Below are 17,812 nucleotides of genomic sequence, written 5' to 3' on the forward strand. Positions count from 1 at the left end.
AAATTTTGATAATAACCATCTACCATTCTTCATAAATCTATACTAAGTTACCAATCAAACATATTTGTTGGAGACTATGTAACTATTATATAAGTAAAGATATAGAGGAGATGAAAATTGAAGAGGAAATTAAAAAACTGCAGCTGCCAAAAGCATAAAAACGACTACCCTCGAAAGAAGTTCTTGTTAGGAAATTATTTGATTTCCTAACTTATTTGTGGGCAATACATATATTAATTATAATCACAAATTATGCTATTTCAAATTAAATGACTTATATAATGATAATTTCATTTATTGTTATAAATGCTAAATTGAATAAGTCATTATTACTTTTGATTTGGAATTAAATGAGAATAAAATCGGATATTATCTTTTGTTCCTTAGATAATTATCTTTTTGGATTTTAGATATATTATCTTTTGGGTTTTAGATACTATTTTATTTGGGCTTAAGGGTTTAATGGGTGCCATGCTCAAATATAAATAGACCTTCAGGGTTTCGGTCCCCAATATACCAAAGCCGCCTTTGTTACTCTTTCCCCATCAAAAGAGTTGCAGTTCAGCCTCCTAAGAATACAGAAGACTTTGGTTGAGGAAGATCGAAAGAACCACAAGATCCAAACTCTTCCAATCATAATTCATGTTTATGAATTCAGGTACGCTTCCGCATTATCATATATATATTTTTGGTGATTCAATATGGATGATCTGGGTTATTAAAATAATTTATTCCAACAAATGGTATCAGAGCCATCCATAATTTAATCATCGAAAATATTCGATTTTATTTTATTAGATCAATATATATATATATGCGTTGTTTACGTTGCATCCGAAATTGTTGCACGAAATTGTTCCCCTTATGTATGTGCTCAATATACGTATAAATATTTATAAAGGGGCAACGCAAACGGCACTGTATACATATATAACCTTTCGTATAGGATATATAATCACTTTAAAGGTTAACATTTTTTTTTATGCTAATGTTGTGATTGTAATTTTCTATATATGTACGTGTATTATCATTATGGATATTTATATATATTATTCGGATAATACATTCAGGTATATATATATATATATATATATATATATATATATATATATATGAGATCGATTTGGCATTTAATTACGTAATAAACAAATGTTTTATTTTAAAAAATATATAGAATATTATTAAATTATAATTATCTCATATTTAATTGGGTGTACTATTAATTTGGTATAAAGTTAATTGATTATCCTTTTAGGATATAAGGATTAATATGTATATGTCACTTATGCGAATATTAATCCATCTAAAAAGAGATTTATATTTGGCCAAGTTATGTATACATATTAATAATATTTGAATAATAGAAAATATTATTTAATTGTTACATAAAGAAACTAGTAACAATTTGGATTAGTATACCCATTCATTTTATAAAGATTTGGTTTTAAAATAAATTGATTGAACATTATGCTGCCAAAGTAGCCTCTTTTGTGAAAATTGATTTATTTAAAATATTAGGAATATGGTGTTATGTAATTCATGCGAATATTGGTCGGTCCAAAGGAAGGTCTACATTTGGCCGAATTACATACACATATTGAAAATAAATACATGTTTGGGTAACAAATTAAAAATAAAGTAATGCTTATTATTTATGCGAACAATAATCTGCCCAAAGGAAGTTTATTGTTTGGCCAAATAATAAGCATTGCACACTTTTGTTTATTTTCTATTAATTATGCGGTCAATAATCGGCCCAAAGGAAGGTTATTGTTTGGCCAATTAATAGAAAATATATGCGGTAATAAATAGGTTGCGAAGTTTAAGTTTCCATGTGCGCATTGAGTCGGTCCAAAGAAAGGCTTAATGTGTGACAGGAATTTTAACAATATTTGATTACTGCAATGAGAGTATCACTTACAGTTAATTTTTCTATCCAAAGATTGAAAATTAATGTTGTGCTGGATATCTCAATATGGATTTTTTTTACCCATTAATTAACTAATATTTACTGCATGTTCCTTTTGTTCTAATCCAGAAACTATGGCTTAAGCTACCAATGTTTCTGCACAAATTAGCAGTATTCCTATGCTGAATGGTTCAAACTTTAAAGTTTGGAAAGATACCGTGGAGATTGTCCTCGGTCGTATCGATCTAGATATAGCTCTTCGAGAGGAGAAACCCACTTCCACTCCGGAAAATCTCAATGAGGTTAAAATAGAGAAGTGGGAGAGATCCAATCGAATGAGCATTATGATCATGAAACGCTCAATTCCTGAGGCGTTTCGGGGCTCAATTATTGAGGATAAAGATGCCAAACAGTTTCTAAAGGATGTTGAGAAATTCTTTACTAAGAAATTCAGTGCTCACATGGCTTTATCTTCTCAGTATAAAAGAAAGCGTGATACTACTGCGGATGCGCCTTCTCAGCAGAAAAAGGCTAAAAAATAGGATCAAGTTTCAACTTGTTTCTTCTGTAAGAAGGTGGGACACATGAAGAAGGATTGTACCAAATATGCCACATGGCGTGTAAAGAAGGGGTTGCTTGTGGAGCCAACCGCCAAGTGATGCTGAAAGATACATCTATGTGGCAGACGGCAATATAGTTGCAGTCGAAGCTATAGGAATCTTTAGATTATGTTCCACGAGTGGATTTTACTTGGATTTATTAGAGACATTTTATGTACCGTCATTTAGACGGAATTTGGTTTCTGTTTCTTATTTGGACAAATCAGGTTATTTTTGTTCATTCGGAGACAATAAAGTCAGTCTCTTTTACAATTCGAATAATATTTGCTCTGGTCATTTGGTGGATAATCTATATAGGCTTAACTTAAATTCCTATAATAATGAAATACTGCAAATGGGTACAAAACAAAAATTGAATGAGAATTCGGCATCATTATGGCACAAACGCCTAGGCCACATCTCTAAACAGAGAATTCAGAGGCTCGTGTCGGATGAAATTCTCGGACCCCTAAATTTGGCGGACTTTGAAGTCTGCATTGAGTGCATAAAGGGAAAAAGGACAAACGAAAGGAAATTAGGTGCCGAGAGAGCTAAAGATGTCTTAGAACTAATACATACCGATATATGTGGCCCATTCCCTACTGTCTCTTGGAATGGACAACGGTACTTTATTACGTTCATAGATGATTACTCTCGTTACGGGTATCTATATTTAATTCATGAAAAGTCCCAAGCCTTGGATGTTTTCAAGTCTTTCAAAGCTGAAGTTGAACTTCAACTTGGAAAGAAAATTAAAGCTGTCAAATCTGATCGTGGTGGTGAATACTACGGAAGATATGACGGTTCAGGTGAGCAACGTCCTGGGCCTTTTGCTCTTTTCCTAGAGGAGTGTGGTATTGTTCCGCAATACACTATGTCAGGCAAACCTAGCATGAATGGTGTTGCAGAGCGAAGGAACCGAACTCTTAAGGACATGGTGAGAAGTATGATTAGTCATTCTTCCTTTCCTGAATCACTCTGGGGAGAAGCCTTAAAGACCGCAGTGTACATCCTTAATAGGGTGCCAAGCAAAGCAGTTAACAAAACCCCATATGAAATTTGGACTGGGAAAATGCATAGTATAAAGCATATGCATATTTGGGGATGTCCAGCTGAGGCGCGACCTTATAGGCCGCATGAAAGAAAATTGGACTCAAGGACAATTAGTTGCTATTTTGTTGGTTACGCTGAGCGTTCACGGGGGTACAAGTTTTACAATCCTGCATCAAGGTCTATTTTTGAGACGGGAAATGCGAGATTTCTTGAGGATGTTGAGTTTGGGGGGGAAGGAAATATTAGGAATGTTGCTTTTGATGAGGATTCTATAACTGACAATGATCAGGACCTTGTGCCTATTATTGTTCAAGATACAGTTATAGTACAAAAGCACAATGAGAATCCTGTTGTAAATCCAGCTACAGTACAAGAGAACAATGAGAATATTGTTGTTGCTAAAGATACTGCTACAGCACAGGAAAATAATGAGAATCCTCCTCAATCCCAATCCATACAGCAAGCTCAACAACCTCAAGAAGTGTCATTAAGGAGATCCAATAGAGAAAGGAGAAAATCCATCTATGGTCTCAAACAAGTTTTCCGTCAATGGTATCACAAGTTTCATCAAGTCATTACCTCATACGGTTTTGAGGTAAATATTATAGATGAATGTGTATACCGTAAGTTCAGTGGGAGTAAATACTTTTTTTTGGTCTTGTATGTTGATGACATTCTATTTGCCAGCAACAATATAGGCTTGTTGCATGAAACTAAGAAATTTCTATCGAACAAATTCGAAATGAAAGGTCTTAGTGATGCCTCTTTTGTATTAGGAATCGAGATACTAAGAGATTACTCTTAAGGTATTCTTGGATTGTCACAAAAGAACTATATCGAAAAGATTTTAAGTAGATATGTCATAGAAAGTTATAGACCAATGGACACACCCGTAGTTAAAGAAGACAAGTTTAGTCTCAAGTAATGCCCCAAAATGATCTTAAGAAGACAACAATGCATGATAAATCTTATGCATCAGCACTAGGGAATTTAATGTATGCTCAAGTCTACATACATCCCGATATATCATTTATAGTGGGAGTGTTGGGTAGATACTTGAGCAACCAGGCATGGATCATTGGATAGCTGTTAAACGTGTAATGCGTTATCTAAAGAGAACAAAGGATTACATGCTTACTTATCGGAGATCAGAAAATTTGGAGATCATTAGGTACTCTGATTCCGATTTCATGGCATATGGTTGCGAAACTTTGTCACTAAACTTCATATAGTAGATGACATTGAAAGGCCATTAAAGATATTTTGTGACAATAAGTCAATAGTACTATACTCCAATAACAATAAGAGCTTGACAAAATCGAAGCATACAGACATCAAGTTTCTTAGTTGTTAAGGAGAAAGTTTAAGAAAAACAGATTTCCATAGGACATATAGGAACAGAGTATATGCTAGCACACTCATTAACCAAGGAATTGATCCCTAAAGTCTTTCAAGAGCACACTGCTCGGATGGGTGTCAATATTTGTGATACTTTGGTCTAGTGGGAGTTTATTTTATACTATATGTCCTGTGACAGATATTAAGTTATTTTTCTGCAGAATTAAGTTGATGGTTTATTTCATGTTATATGAAATGTTCATTTTGCAATATTTGTATTGTGTTTGATCTCAATAAAGTTGGACCAGCTGGAAATAGACATGCATGAGATCACTTAGCATGTAATTTCCATATTACTCATCCAAATTTGATCTATGTCGTTAAGTATATTAGGATGGTGATTGGCGTGGTTTAGTCGCGACATTAATGTGATAAAAGCTGCGGTAGTTCCATATCTAATGTATGAGACGGACCAGATTGTTAAAGTAATGAGAGAAATAGCATTCAGATGCGCGCATAAAGTTTATAAAGATGTGATTATGTCAAGAAATAATATATGTATAGCCCAAGTGGGAGATTGTTAGGAAATTATTTGATTTCCTAACTTATTTGTGGGCAATACATATATTAATTATAATCACAAATTATGCTATTTCAAATTAAATGACTTATATAATGATGATCTCATTTATTGTTATAAATGCTAAATTGAATAAGTCATTATTACTTTTGATTTGGAATTAAATGAGAATAAAACCGGATATTATCTTTTGTTCCTTAGATAATTATCTTTTTGGATTTTAGATATATTATCTTTTGGGCTTTAGATACTATTTTATTTGGGCTTAAGGGTTTAATGGGTGCCATGCTCAAATATAAATAGACCTTCAGGGTTTCGGTCCCCAATATACCAAAGCCGCCTTTGTTACTCTTTCCCCATCAAAAGAGTTGCAGTTCAGCCTCCTAGGAATACAGAAGGCTTTGGTTGAGGAAGATCGAAAGAACCACAAGATCCAAACTCTTCCAATCATAATTCATGTTTATGAATTCAGGTACGCTTCCGCATTATCATATATATATTTTTGGTGATTCAATATGGATGATCTGGGTTATTAAAATAATTTATTCCAACAGTTCTGTTATCCGAAGGTTTTTTAAATAAATTATTATTTTTAGCTATAAAATTTTAAAATATTAATAAATTTAATTATGAATCAATAAAATTAATTTTATATTCATAAAAAATAATTTTTATGTGACAAAAATACTTAAATATAAATTTTATTCATGTATATATTTGTTAATATTTCGAATTTTATAATAGAAATGATAATTTTTTTATAAATACAAAGTTAATTTTATTTGTTTATAAATAAATTTATTAATATTTTAAATTTTTATGGTAAAAAATAATAATTTATTCTATACTTTTTTCAGGTAATATTCTTTCTTTTTTTTTTTGGTAAGCTTACTCTATGGGTTTTGGTGGGACGATTAAACGTTAGGAAAGGTTAGAAGACTGGCCCAACTTAAAACATGAAAACAAAATTGACAAAAACCAATTAATGTAAATCTGAATTTCAAACTTTTAAATTTTTTCAAAAAAATTTTTAGATGCTAAAGAGATAATAGTTTTAATAGAAAAAAATTAGAAATTAAATAGTATTAATTCAAGTATAAAATAAACATAAGAATATTAATCAACTAATATAATATTTCTCTCTTGATATTATCGTCTAATGTTTAATTAAGTACACTAAAAGACATATCTCTTCTGACATCATTAAGAATTCTTTTTCCTTTTGATTTTATCTTCTACAACCAATCAAGAGGGGAAAAAAGGCTCAAAATAATACGTGTTAGAATTGGAACTCAAATTGTGTTTCGCTATTTCATGCGTGGTGGCAAACCCCTTTGACCAATCAAATTTCATGATCTTAACCAGATGCATGGCACCGTCGGATTACTCCAATTCCCTCCCCCTAACACTTTCCCCTCGTACAAAATAACAATAATGATGAAAAGATTTTTAAATTAAGTAGGAGACAAATATTTTTTTCAAACTCTACGTTGAAGTCATTTAATCAATTAAGTCTAACTAAATTGCTATAATTTAATTCAATTTTACGCGTCATTATTTTTAATAATTTTTTAACTTAACACACGACTATATATAATTATCTTTTTTATATAGATTTTATTTTATTTTTTAATTTTTTCAATGTTATCTGCGTTCTCTTCCTTCTCTATATTTTTTGTGTTCTCTACGTTCTCTTCTTTTTATATATTTTATTTGTTCACGATTAATGTTTTTTGATCTAATTTAAAGATATGGATCAAATTTTTTTGAAATCAAACTATAAAATGAAATTTAAACAGATATTTCGTTTCCGAAGACAATGAATGACGTAAGTTCACACTGTCAATTGAATCAGGATTATTGTTTTGAAACGAATCAAGTGGATGAAGTTTGATTCGAATCTCGTTAATATAGTTCGTTAGTAGTTGATGTTGGTATAATTGTTTTGTTTACGAGTTGAATAATTTCATTTTTCTTTGTAAAGATGTGTTCATGACTGAATGTTTGAATTTGAATGGAATGTTAGAATTTTGAATTGTTTTTTTTATTAATCTATTTATGTTACGTTTAATGGTACTTTCAGTGTATTTTAAAACACAATTTAGTACTGTTTTTGGTGTCGTACTTATAAATTTTCGGTGTTTTTTTTTTATCTGTTTATCCCAAAGGTTGGGATAATTTTTAACATACTTGAAAAAGAAATTGCTGCTGTTTTTTCTTCTTCTCATTTTTTTTCATTTTTCTCTTTTATTATTATTATTATTGTCATCATCATTATCTTCCTTTATTTTATATGTATAAAAGTCTAAATTAGAATGCATCAAAATTTCTTAACAATAATGACACATAAACAAACTCAGTTTAAAACAAGTTCAAATACACTTTATTTAAATTCAGAATGCACTGCAATTACTTAATAATGACGACACACAAATAAACTCACTTCAAAACAAGTTCAAGCCAAAGTGCACCTTATTTAAATTCAGAATGCACTAAAATTCAAATTTAAATTGCATCGAAATTACCTAATGATGACGAGACATAAACAAATTCAATTCAAAACAAGTACAAACTAAAAATTTACCTTATTTAAATCCTGAATGCACCAAAATTATTTAATGATAACTCAAAACTCCTCCTTTTCTTTCTTCTGCTTCATCATTATCATCTTCTTCTTCTTTTCTTGTTATTTTTTCTTTTTGTTTAACCTTCTCATTTACTTTCATAACAAAAATAAAAACAAGAAAAAATCAAACAAAGAAGAAAAAGAAACGTATAATGATGCAAAATCAAAAGAAAGAGGAGGAAAAGAAAAAAAAGCAACAACAACAATAAAAGAACGACGATGAAAAAAAAAACCTTGCGAAGAAGAAGAAACTCGAAAAAAAAGGAGGAACTCAAAAAAGAAGGAGGAAGAAGGAAAAGAAACCCGAAGAAAAAGGAGGAGAATAAGAGGAATGCGGAACCGTTTCACGTAGTTGTTAGAGCGTATATTTATACTTCACTAATGAAATTGATTTTTGTTAGACTTATATCAACCTAGTTGAACTTAGTTACCAAAAAAACTTAAATGTGTAGCATAACTATTTTGGATAAAGTAATATATTTAAATGATGAAACATGGCATATTACAGAATTTCATTACCAATTAAAATTGACTTTTTAGTTAAATTAAAAGTAATTAAAATCAAAATTACTAAACTAACCAAACTAATCAATTTTTTTTTAAATTGTTAAGGACAAGTTCACGGTTAAGACGACAAACCCCTTTGAAATTAATATTGGTTATTAAGAATATGTGTTTATTTCAGTTACTATTTTATTTTATTTTGTTTAAAAAAAATGGTTAATTCATATGGTTTAGTCATGTTTTTTATTATTTGATTATAATATTTTATTTAAAAATATTTGTAGTCTACTTCATCAAAATATTTGCCTAATAATAACAACAAAAAAAGTTATATAATTATAACAAATAATTAAGTTATTATATATTGATGTATATTTATATATTTTAATTTATTTTTAACATATATTTTATATGAATAATCTATCGATAAGTAATTTTGTATGTATAATAATAATAATAATAATAATAATAATAATAATAATAATAATAATAATAATAATGTCTTTTTTTTTGTCTATCTTGATTTTTCAAGAGCAGCGTTTGCATTATTTATGGTGTTTGCAGATATGACCAGAACTAGGCATGGTAAAGCATTTTTAAGGTAGAAGGTTGCTTCTTTGATGGGAGGCAGACACGCGTCTCAAATTCTATTTTTCTCTGTAGTTATTTTCAAGGAAAAGAACGGATCAGTTTTATTACCGCAGCAAGCTTTTAAAATTTAAATTAATTAATTGATCATCCCCTAATGCATGTCCACGGTTTTTTCTATTATTTTTCAAACCAATAAAAACGACCTGTCTCTGATTTATTTGAATGTCTTGTTATTAAATTCCAATTGAACATATACTCCATGTTAACATATTTAGTACGTTAAATTTATAATTAAAAAATATTATAAAGTTATTAAATTTAATAATTTAACAACATATTTTGGTTTATATTTTTACATATTAATAACTAATTAATAATAAAAAATAATAAATTTTAATAACATTCTAATATTTCTCATTTATAATTTTATCCTGACTATATACTAGATTTACAGTCTAATTATGAAGAAGACTTCTTTGCATGCACATATTCACATCTTCACTATTTGAGTGGTTTTATATATACAACCATTTATTAATTAATAACAAATTTTTAAATAAAATTTAAATCCATAATAAATTAATTTTTAATCTATCAAAATAAAAAATACCATATCTTATTATTCTTTTCATTCATAGCCGTACTATATATATATATGTTATTAAATTATTTAATAAGATATAAAATGAAATAAATTCTATCTTTAAATTTTAAATTTAAATCTGAATCCCCTAACTTATATTGCACAAAAAAATTATTGAATTGAAATTCAAAATTCAGACAAAATTTTAGAAAATTCAAAAAGATTCGTTGAGTATCTATATATTATGTCATAATAGATTTGAACACTTGTCCCGAATTAACTTCTAAATCATAATTGTTTTAGTTATTATATATATATATATTATAGAAATCTCAACTTAGTTTAGAGATAAGGTCTCTATTATACTATATCTAAATAGAGTAAATTACATATTTTTACTAATGTCTACTTAATATGGTAATAAAGGCCATTTTTGAAAGGATGGTTACATGACAAATTGAACACAACCTAATAAAACAAAATTGTATGACCAAAATAAAAAAGAATGGGAATTTTCTAAAACTTATTTAAAGTTTATTTATTTATATAGACTATAGTATATAGGTGAATGCTACCCAACTCCTTCTAAAATAACATGTAAGTTACCCTTCATTATGTGTTACATTGTGATTGGTTCTTATCTTAACTATAGTTGGGGCGCCAATGTCATCGCCATCTACTACCCTCCCACACAACCTCTCTTCCCAATTTTTTTTACCATGGATCACTTCTTATCCACATAATTAATGGTTAATTTGGTTATTAAATTTTTTTATTAAAAAAATATATCTTTATTTAATTACGTGATGGAACATATATTTATATGTAAAGTATAATTAAATAATAAAGTACGAATAAATTAAAAATTAAAAGAATAAAAATACTATAAAAAATACTTGTAAGAAAGTTAGATTTTATCATTTTAAACTTGTGTTATTAATTTTAACAATTTATTTTTTTTAAAAATAATTTATGTACGATAAAAAATATATTTTTTTCTGATTTTAATTATACTTTTAAGTACTCTAAATAGAGTTATTATATTATATTTTACATATAAATATATGTTCTATCGTGTAATTAAATAAATATTTGTTTTAATAAAAAAATTTAATAACCAAACTAAACATTACTTAGGTATGTATTTCATATTTATCTCTTAAATATTTATACAATTTATTTTTTAAACTGTTATATTGGTCTCTTCTCTAATATAATACAAAAAATAAATTTTTATAAAAATAATTTGTTTAATTATTAATTAAATAATAAAATACTAATAAATTAAAAAAATAAAAATACTATAAAAATACGGTAAAAAAAGTAGAATTTTATCATTTTAAATTTTTATTATTAATTTTAATAATATATTTATTTTTTAAATAATATATGTATGATAAAAAATATGTTTATTTGTTTGGAGTACAAATTTTATTATTATATTTGTATGTTCATGATTTTAATTATACTTTTAAATACTATGAATAGATTTATTTTATTATATTATATTTTACATATAAATATATGTTCCATCACGTAATTAAATAAAGATATATTTTTTTAATAAAAAATTTAATAACCAAATTAACCATTAATTATGTGGGTAAGAAGTGATCCATGGCAAAAAGAGGCGCTGGCTATACTGGGAAGAGAGGTTGCGCTGGCTATACTGGGAAGAGAGGTTGTGTAGGAGGGCAGTAGATGGCGATGACGTTGGCGCCCCAACTATGGTTAAGATAAGGACCAATTACAATGTGACACATAATAAAGGGTAACTTACATGTTATTTTAGAAGAGGTTGGGTAGCATTCACCTAGTATATATCATCATAAGTTCAAATTAATCACTTCAAAACTCTCTTAATTTAGGGGTACCGGGTACCAAACTACCAAAGAATATATATCTCATGCATGCTTAAGCGCGTTAGTGGACTCATCACTGCAACAGGAACTCATCAAATTATGTAAATCAAATGATAAAATAAGTAGCAGGAAAAAAAAGTTTCAAATGTAAATAAGAACTTATAAGATGGTCAGGGTGATGGAAGTGAAAATATGTACAGGAAACTATTCAAGGTGAAATGGTGAGGAAGAGGAGGAGAAGACGAACACACATATCGCAAATATTGGAAATACGTTTTTTAAAATTTAAAAAGTTGACTCGAATTTGCTGCAACTCTAATTAATTACTTTTTTTGTAATATTATATATAGTGTGTGTAACAATGTATATATACTAATAAAATGAAAATATGTAAAAAAAAAAAAAAAAGAAAAAGAAAAACGATTTAAGGTGAATTATAAAAAGGAGGAAGGAGAAGACGAATATACATAATGGGAATGCGTTTTTTAACATTTAAAAGTTTTTTAAAAATTTAAAAAGTTGACTCAAATTTACTTAACCTCTAATTAGTTACCTATAATTTTTTTTGGTAATATATATAGTATGTAACTAAAAATGCATATATACCAATAAATCAATAATGGTGATAAAATTACTGAATAAGTAAATTTAAAAGCGATACTTTATATCTAGAAAAGCACTATTTATCTCTGAATGCATAAAAATAATAATGCAGTAGTTATCCCTGTCAGCTATAGCTATTGCTTGACTCTAGGCACCTGAAATGACATGTTGACGAAATTCCCACTGTCACTAAAAGACAATATGTGAGTTAGAGCACTGCAATTTAATTCCTATTTTGCGCAACACTTCCTAGCCCACACCATTTCTGGATATGTTTGGTAGGGTTAGTTTCAACCTTAATTGTCTAAAGTGGATACATAAAAATTTCAGTAGTAATAATGCAATATAATGTTCTTTCTTTGCATGAACCAAATTTCGAACCACAATGTTGAACATATCAATCAAATTCAACCAAACTAGTCCATAAACTCAACATACACACAAAAGTAATCCGAATCCAAAATAAATGATAATAATAATAATCTCCCTCTCTTCCATCTATACCATTAATCATTATACATAACTGATCCCCAAGATAAATCCAAGTTTGGAAAAGTTAACAAAAGTGAAACCAATATTAATTAGTTCCTTTGATTAAGGAGATATGCAGCAAGTAATTAAACCCCACCCCCACCCTATCTAACTAATCACAATACATTAGCAAAGCATAGACTAATTAAAGTACATGTCATTGCAATATATACACATACATTACATAACAACAGTAATTAATGAAAATAACCAACTTACTCAACTTTATGAAGAACACAGTAGACTTGCACCAAATTGGGATATATATCTCCTCTTATGTTGATGAGAGAAGAGGATCCGAGGTTCCTCTCAGCGCAATAGAAGCAAATCTTCATTCAACCTTGACACATTAAAACTAACAAAGCTGAAGAAGAAGAAGAAGATGATGATGTAATATTTTGCAGCTGACATGATCGCTCCGATCCCAAACTCCTCTCATCTCTAATTACCCCTTCCCATTTAATTACTAATTATTAGTACTATCTAATACCCTTCTTTTTTTCGGTTCCAATGTAGTAAGCAAAACCCAAAAGAGAAATTAAAAAGAAAAAAAGAAAGAGCTTAAACAAAGAGAAAGAGATTTGAAAAGGATGGTTCATGGGAGGTTTTCCGTTTTTCTAGATGAGTGAAGTGACAGAAGGACCAATATTGGGTTGATCATTCCAAGAAGAAGCAGCCATGGGTGATGATGATGTGCTCCAATAAAGCGAAGAAGAGGGATCAGAATAGCCCATCGTATGTTCCATCATCTGATTCTGCCACTCCAACCTCTCTCTCCCTCTCTCTTCTCCCAATAATTCACCTTTCACTTCTTTCAAAGAAGAACAACCCATGACTCCTCCTCTTTCTCCCTCAACCTCAGGAGTAGCTAGCCCTTGGAATCCACCACCATTCATGAATTTATGCTGCAGTAGAGTGGAACTCAGCAAGGTAGTAGAAGCTGATGAAGAACACGAACCGAAGATGGAATTGTAAGCCGAAAGAAAGGAGTTACTCTCATTTGAACCAAATCCAGTAGCTTCAATATTGGACATGATCCCTGATGAAAAACCTAACCCACTTAGGTGAGGCTGAACATCATTATCATACCCAGAACTCACTCTGAACCCAGGGAAAGAAGGTAGGTTCAACAAATCACAGTTGCTATTATTATTACTACTACTTGGTACCCCATAAAACAAAGGGTTGATATTAGAAGTTGGAGGATGAGTGGAAGAAGAAGAAGGAGAAGGAGTGGCATCGATGGAAGAAGATGATTGGCGCTTGAGACGCTTGGTGTTCTTTCTGCAGCCACCGCCGACGGGGACGTTGCGGAGGGTTCCACCTCTTGTCCAGTATCGCTTGCAGGCTTTGCAGAAGTGTCTGGGCTGCGATAAGCTGTAGTTGTTGTAGTAGCAGAATTTGGTGTTGGATGAATCGCAGCGAGGGCACTTGAGAGCTTGTTGCTGCTGCTGCTGCTGCTGCTGAACATGTTCTTGACCTTGTTTTTCCATAACCCTAGCAGATGATGATGATGGAGCTTCAGCTTTGGTCTTGTGATCTTGATCATCTATCATTTGAGTCTACATGAGAGAAATTAATTAAACAATAATGAAGAAAGAAGGTGGGTAAAAATAACAAGACAGTGGGCTATATTCTCTTCCAAAAGGAAAACAACAAAATTGGGGTGGTCATGTATTTGTCAAATAATTGAGTGAGTGAGAGAGAGAGAGAAATTAAAGACCTGTGTCCATTCGTTAGTCGTTGATGGAGCCATGATATTAACCAACATTTTGGAATCTGAATCGTTACTTCAAACAAATATGGGGACTAGCTTGCTGGATTTCAATATGCCTATGCTTATACACCATAACAGAAATGGATGGTCGCCTCATCTATCTCACCATCATCATCACATGTATCTATGTACATAATTCATTACTATTATTTAATCACCGAATAATAATAATAATTTATTATCTCTCTCTAGTCTCTACCCTCAATTGTGCCTAGTTTCACGTGCTGATGAGTTTGGTCTAAGATAAACCTTCTATCATTAATTTAATGCAATGGAATATTGGAAAATAAAGGACATTCGAAATCCAACTACAGGACATACAGGTAAAAGCACAAATATCAGGATGAATCTCGAGTGCCTCAACCCCTACTCTCTCTCTCTCTATATATATATATATAATTTATATTTAATAACAAGTACTTTTATAATTATGTATGTGTATAGTCGGTATAGACTATAGAGAATAGCTAATAATCCAGCCCATCACTACATAACATTCTTTTGTGCACAGAGAGAGAGAATCAGATAACTACAAATATATGTAGAGGGAATCCCTAAGGGCTCAATGCCCAAAGCATTATTAATTAGAGAAAATCCCACTTACAATTTGCTTAAATAATTAATTAATTAGTATAGCATATAGTAACAAATTTAAGTTTAATGTCACAAATTTCTCCTTGTAATATCAAATCTTATCCTGAAGAAAAGTAAGCAAGAGACATATTGATGGTATTGTATGAACTATTTATAGTTACAGATAAGGCAGAGAATAGCTAGAGTTAGAGTACTACACAAGCATATATAAGATGCTTTCTGTTTTCTGCCGGGATTTATATATATAAAAGGAGAGATCTAGACCTGCATATATATGTGTATTTGCATTAGGGACTAAACAAAAAAGTTGCAAAGAATTGAAAGGGACAAAAAGCCACTACACTATGGTAGATATTTATGTCACAACACTCGAACATAAATAGACCACGCTTTGCAGTTAAGAGCCTCTAGCTATATACCTATATATATATACTCTTGCATTGTTGTTCTTTATTCTCTCTTGATCTTGCCCCCTTTTTTATTCTATCTTAATTTGCTTTTGAAATGGTTGAGATTTGTTGACAGTAAACCGTTAATGGAATGTGAGATTTGTCAGAAAGTAGTGATCAAGGGAGGAACCATGCATAACCATGTGGTGAGCAACTCAGCTCGCAAGGCCAAAAATTAAAAAAAGAAAGAAAAAAGCAAATAAAGCAGAGATAAAGGGAACAAGAGGATTTTGTAGTCCCCCAAGGGATCTTCTCTTCTTCCCTACCAACATCATTATTCTTTCCCACTTCAACTCCATCTTAGATCTTGCTACTTGCTAACATACTATACACTATACACTCTTCGTTTTATTTAATTTTTTTTTTATTACTTAACATGTATACTATTAGGATTGTTCATTATATTAAAAAAAAAATGAAAGCTAAACATTCACTTATCACGTACAACATATATATGATAGGTGACAAATTTTTAGTTATCTATAAAAAATGTAATATGTTTCTAGCTACAATAAGTACACAGCACTAAAAGATAAATGTTTATGCATACAAACACGATGATAGGAAGTGGATTTTAATTGTTGCCTACCACTACTATATACTATATCTCTTCAATAATTCTTCTATTGAGTCACACTATATGGGCCATGATTAAGTAGTACTATTTTCATGTGAAGGAAAATTGGAAAAATAATACTCTATGGTTAACATAACATACATATATTGTGAAAAAGATAAAGATGGGTGCAATAGAAGATAAAACAATTGATTAGGTTTGATGTAGAACAATCGGCATCATTGATCAGTTGTTGTAAAAGGTGATGAGTGGTGGTAGTGTGATTATGATTATTAGTACAAATATGTGGGTAAGTAGAAGAAAATAAAGAAGCACGCGAGAGGAAGAGGTTGTGAGATTGGTCAACGTTAGAGGTTGAAGGTGGAGGTGGGGCCCACCTTATGCATCACCACCAGACATGAAAGAAACCCAACGCGCACGTTAAAGGGAGAGAGAATGAAGCTATGTATATTATGGGGACCAAACCATCAAATCCATGCCAACTCTACACACCAAAACGTGACCACACATACATCATCCCACTCTCCACTCTCCATTTCCTCCTTTAGCATAATTCGTAACCATAATTCAATCCATTTTAATGTCCCTATGCAAACATAAATAGAAAGAGAAATGTTACTTCATTTTTTCACTTAAATATATTCAATTTAATTTAAACTCAATAATGTCTCAATTGTTTTTATTTGTGACCACCACTTCCACTTTAATTTGTTTGCTTGAGAGATTTTTCATGTGGAAAGACTTTGATGTCCTCCTTGCATTGTCTGCTTCCTTTGCTTTATTTGTTATGTCTCGTATTTCTCTATGATATTTGAACAGTTGGATGCTTCTTATACGCTGCTCATCAAATCACTCTTGCTTGTTGTTTTCTCAGTTATCACTATGCATGTATTTTTTTTATGCTAAAAGGATTAAAATTGATGATAGTCCAAAGATGAATGTGAATGGATTTTTCCGTAGCCTAATAATATTCCACATATATGTAGATTCAGACATCATGCGTGTACCTGTTGTACTTATATATGCACCGATACACATCTATTTATATTATATACAAAATTAAAATTTATATATAATTGTGTTCATATAAAACTATTATTTAATAATATAAATTTTAATTATTAATTTTACATAAATATAACTGTATGTAGGTTTTTATCTATATAAAAACTAATATCAATATTGTCACGCAATAAAAAAGTTAACAGCTTAACATTCTACCATTTTATAATTTTGTCACATAAATATTACTCTATAAGTGTCTATCCTTTTCTTATATTACTATCCAAATTTGATTTCTATCTATAATATTCTAAAAACCATTACAATCACTAACTCTCACGCTCATTACTATTATTAATTACACACTATATATTTTCTCTTATTCACTCATTTTCGAATCATAATCACTAAATTTATTCTCTCATCTTTATGCTCACTTCTACTCATATTTATTATATAAATTAATATCTACTTTATATTTTTTTTATCTTTTTTACATAATCTCATGCCTCTTATTCTAACTTCTCTTCATTTTTGCTAATATTTGCACAATTATTTTTATAATTAAAGTTTTTTTCCTCGTTTTGTTAAACAATTGACTCGTTATGTATTAGAATGAATTTTCAAAAATACT

The 17,812-nt window shown here is 29.9% G+C and overlaps 1 protein-coding gene across 1 annotated transcript; it reads right to left on the reverse strand.

The window, feature by feature from the left end:
• Positions 1 to 12,720: 12,720 nt before the first annotated feature.
• Positions 12,721 to 15,364, reverse strand: LOC107631218 (dof zinc finger protein DOF1.4). The gene is made up of 2 exons (XM_016334585.3): positions 14,503 to 15,364; positions 12,721 to 14,341 (listed from the first exon to the last, which is right to left on the reverse strand). The coding sequence occupies exons 1-2, from the start codon at positions 14,548 to 14,550 to the stop codon at positions 13,397 to 13,399; spliced, it is 993 nt and encodes a 330-aa protein (XP_016190071.1). The 5' UTR covers positions 14,551 to 15,364; the 3' UTR covers positions 12,721 to 13,396.
• Between the last annotated feature and the right edge of the window lie 2,448 nt (positions 15,365 to 17,812).

The sequence above is a fragment of the Arachis ipaensis genome, chromosome B3 (genome assembly GCF_059453495.1).
Source record: "Arachis ipaensis isolate K30076 ecotype BB chromosome B3, ASM5945349v1, whole genome shotgun sequence".
Classification (NCBI taxonomy): Eukaryota; Viridiplantae; Streptophyta; class Magnoliopsida; order Fabales; family Fabaceae; genus Arachis; species Arachis ipaensis.

Excerpts from the sequence above, each read along its gene's own strand:
- LOC107631218 (XM_016334585.3), bottom strand. The coding sequence starts at position 14,550 with ATGTTGGTTAATATCATGGCTCCATCAACGACTAACGAATGGACACAG. Across the intron at positions 14,342-14,502 it reads CGACTAACGAATGGACACAG|ACTCAAATGATAGATGATCA; the intron begins GTCTTTAATTTC and ends TCTCTCATGTAG.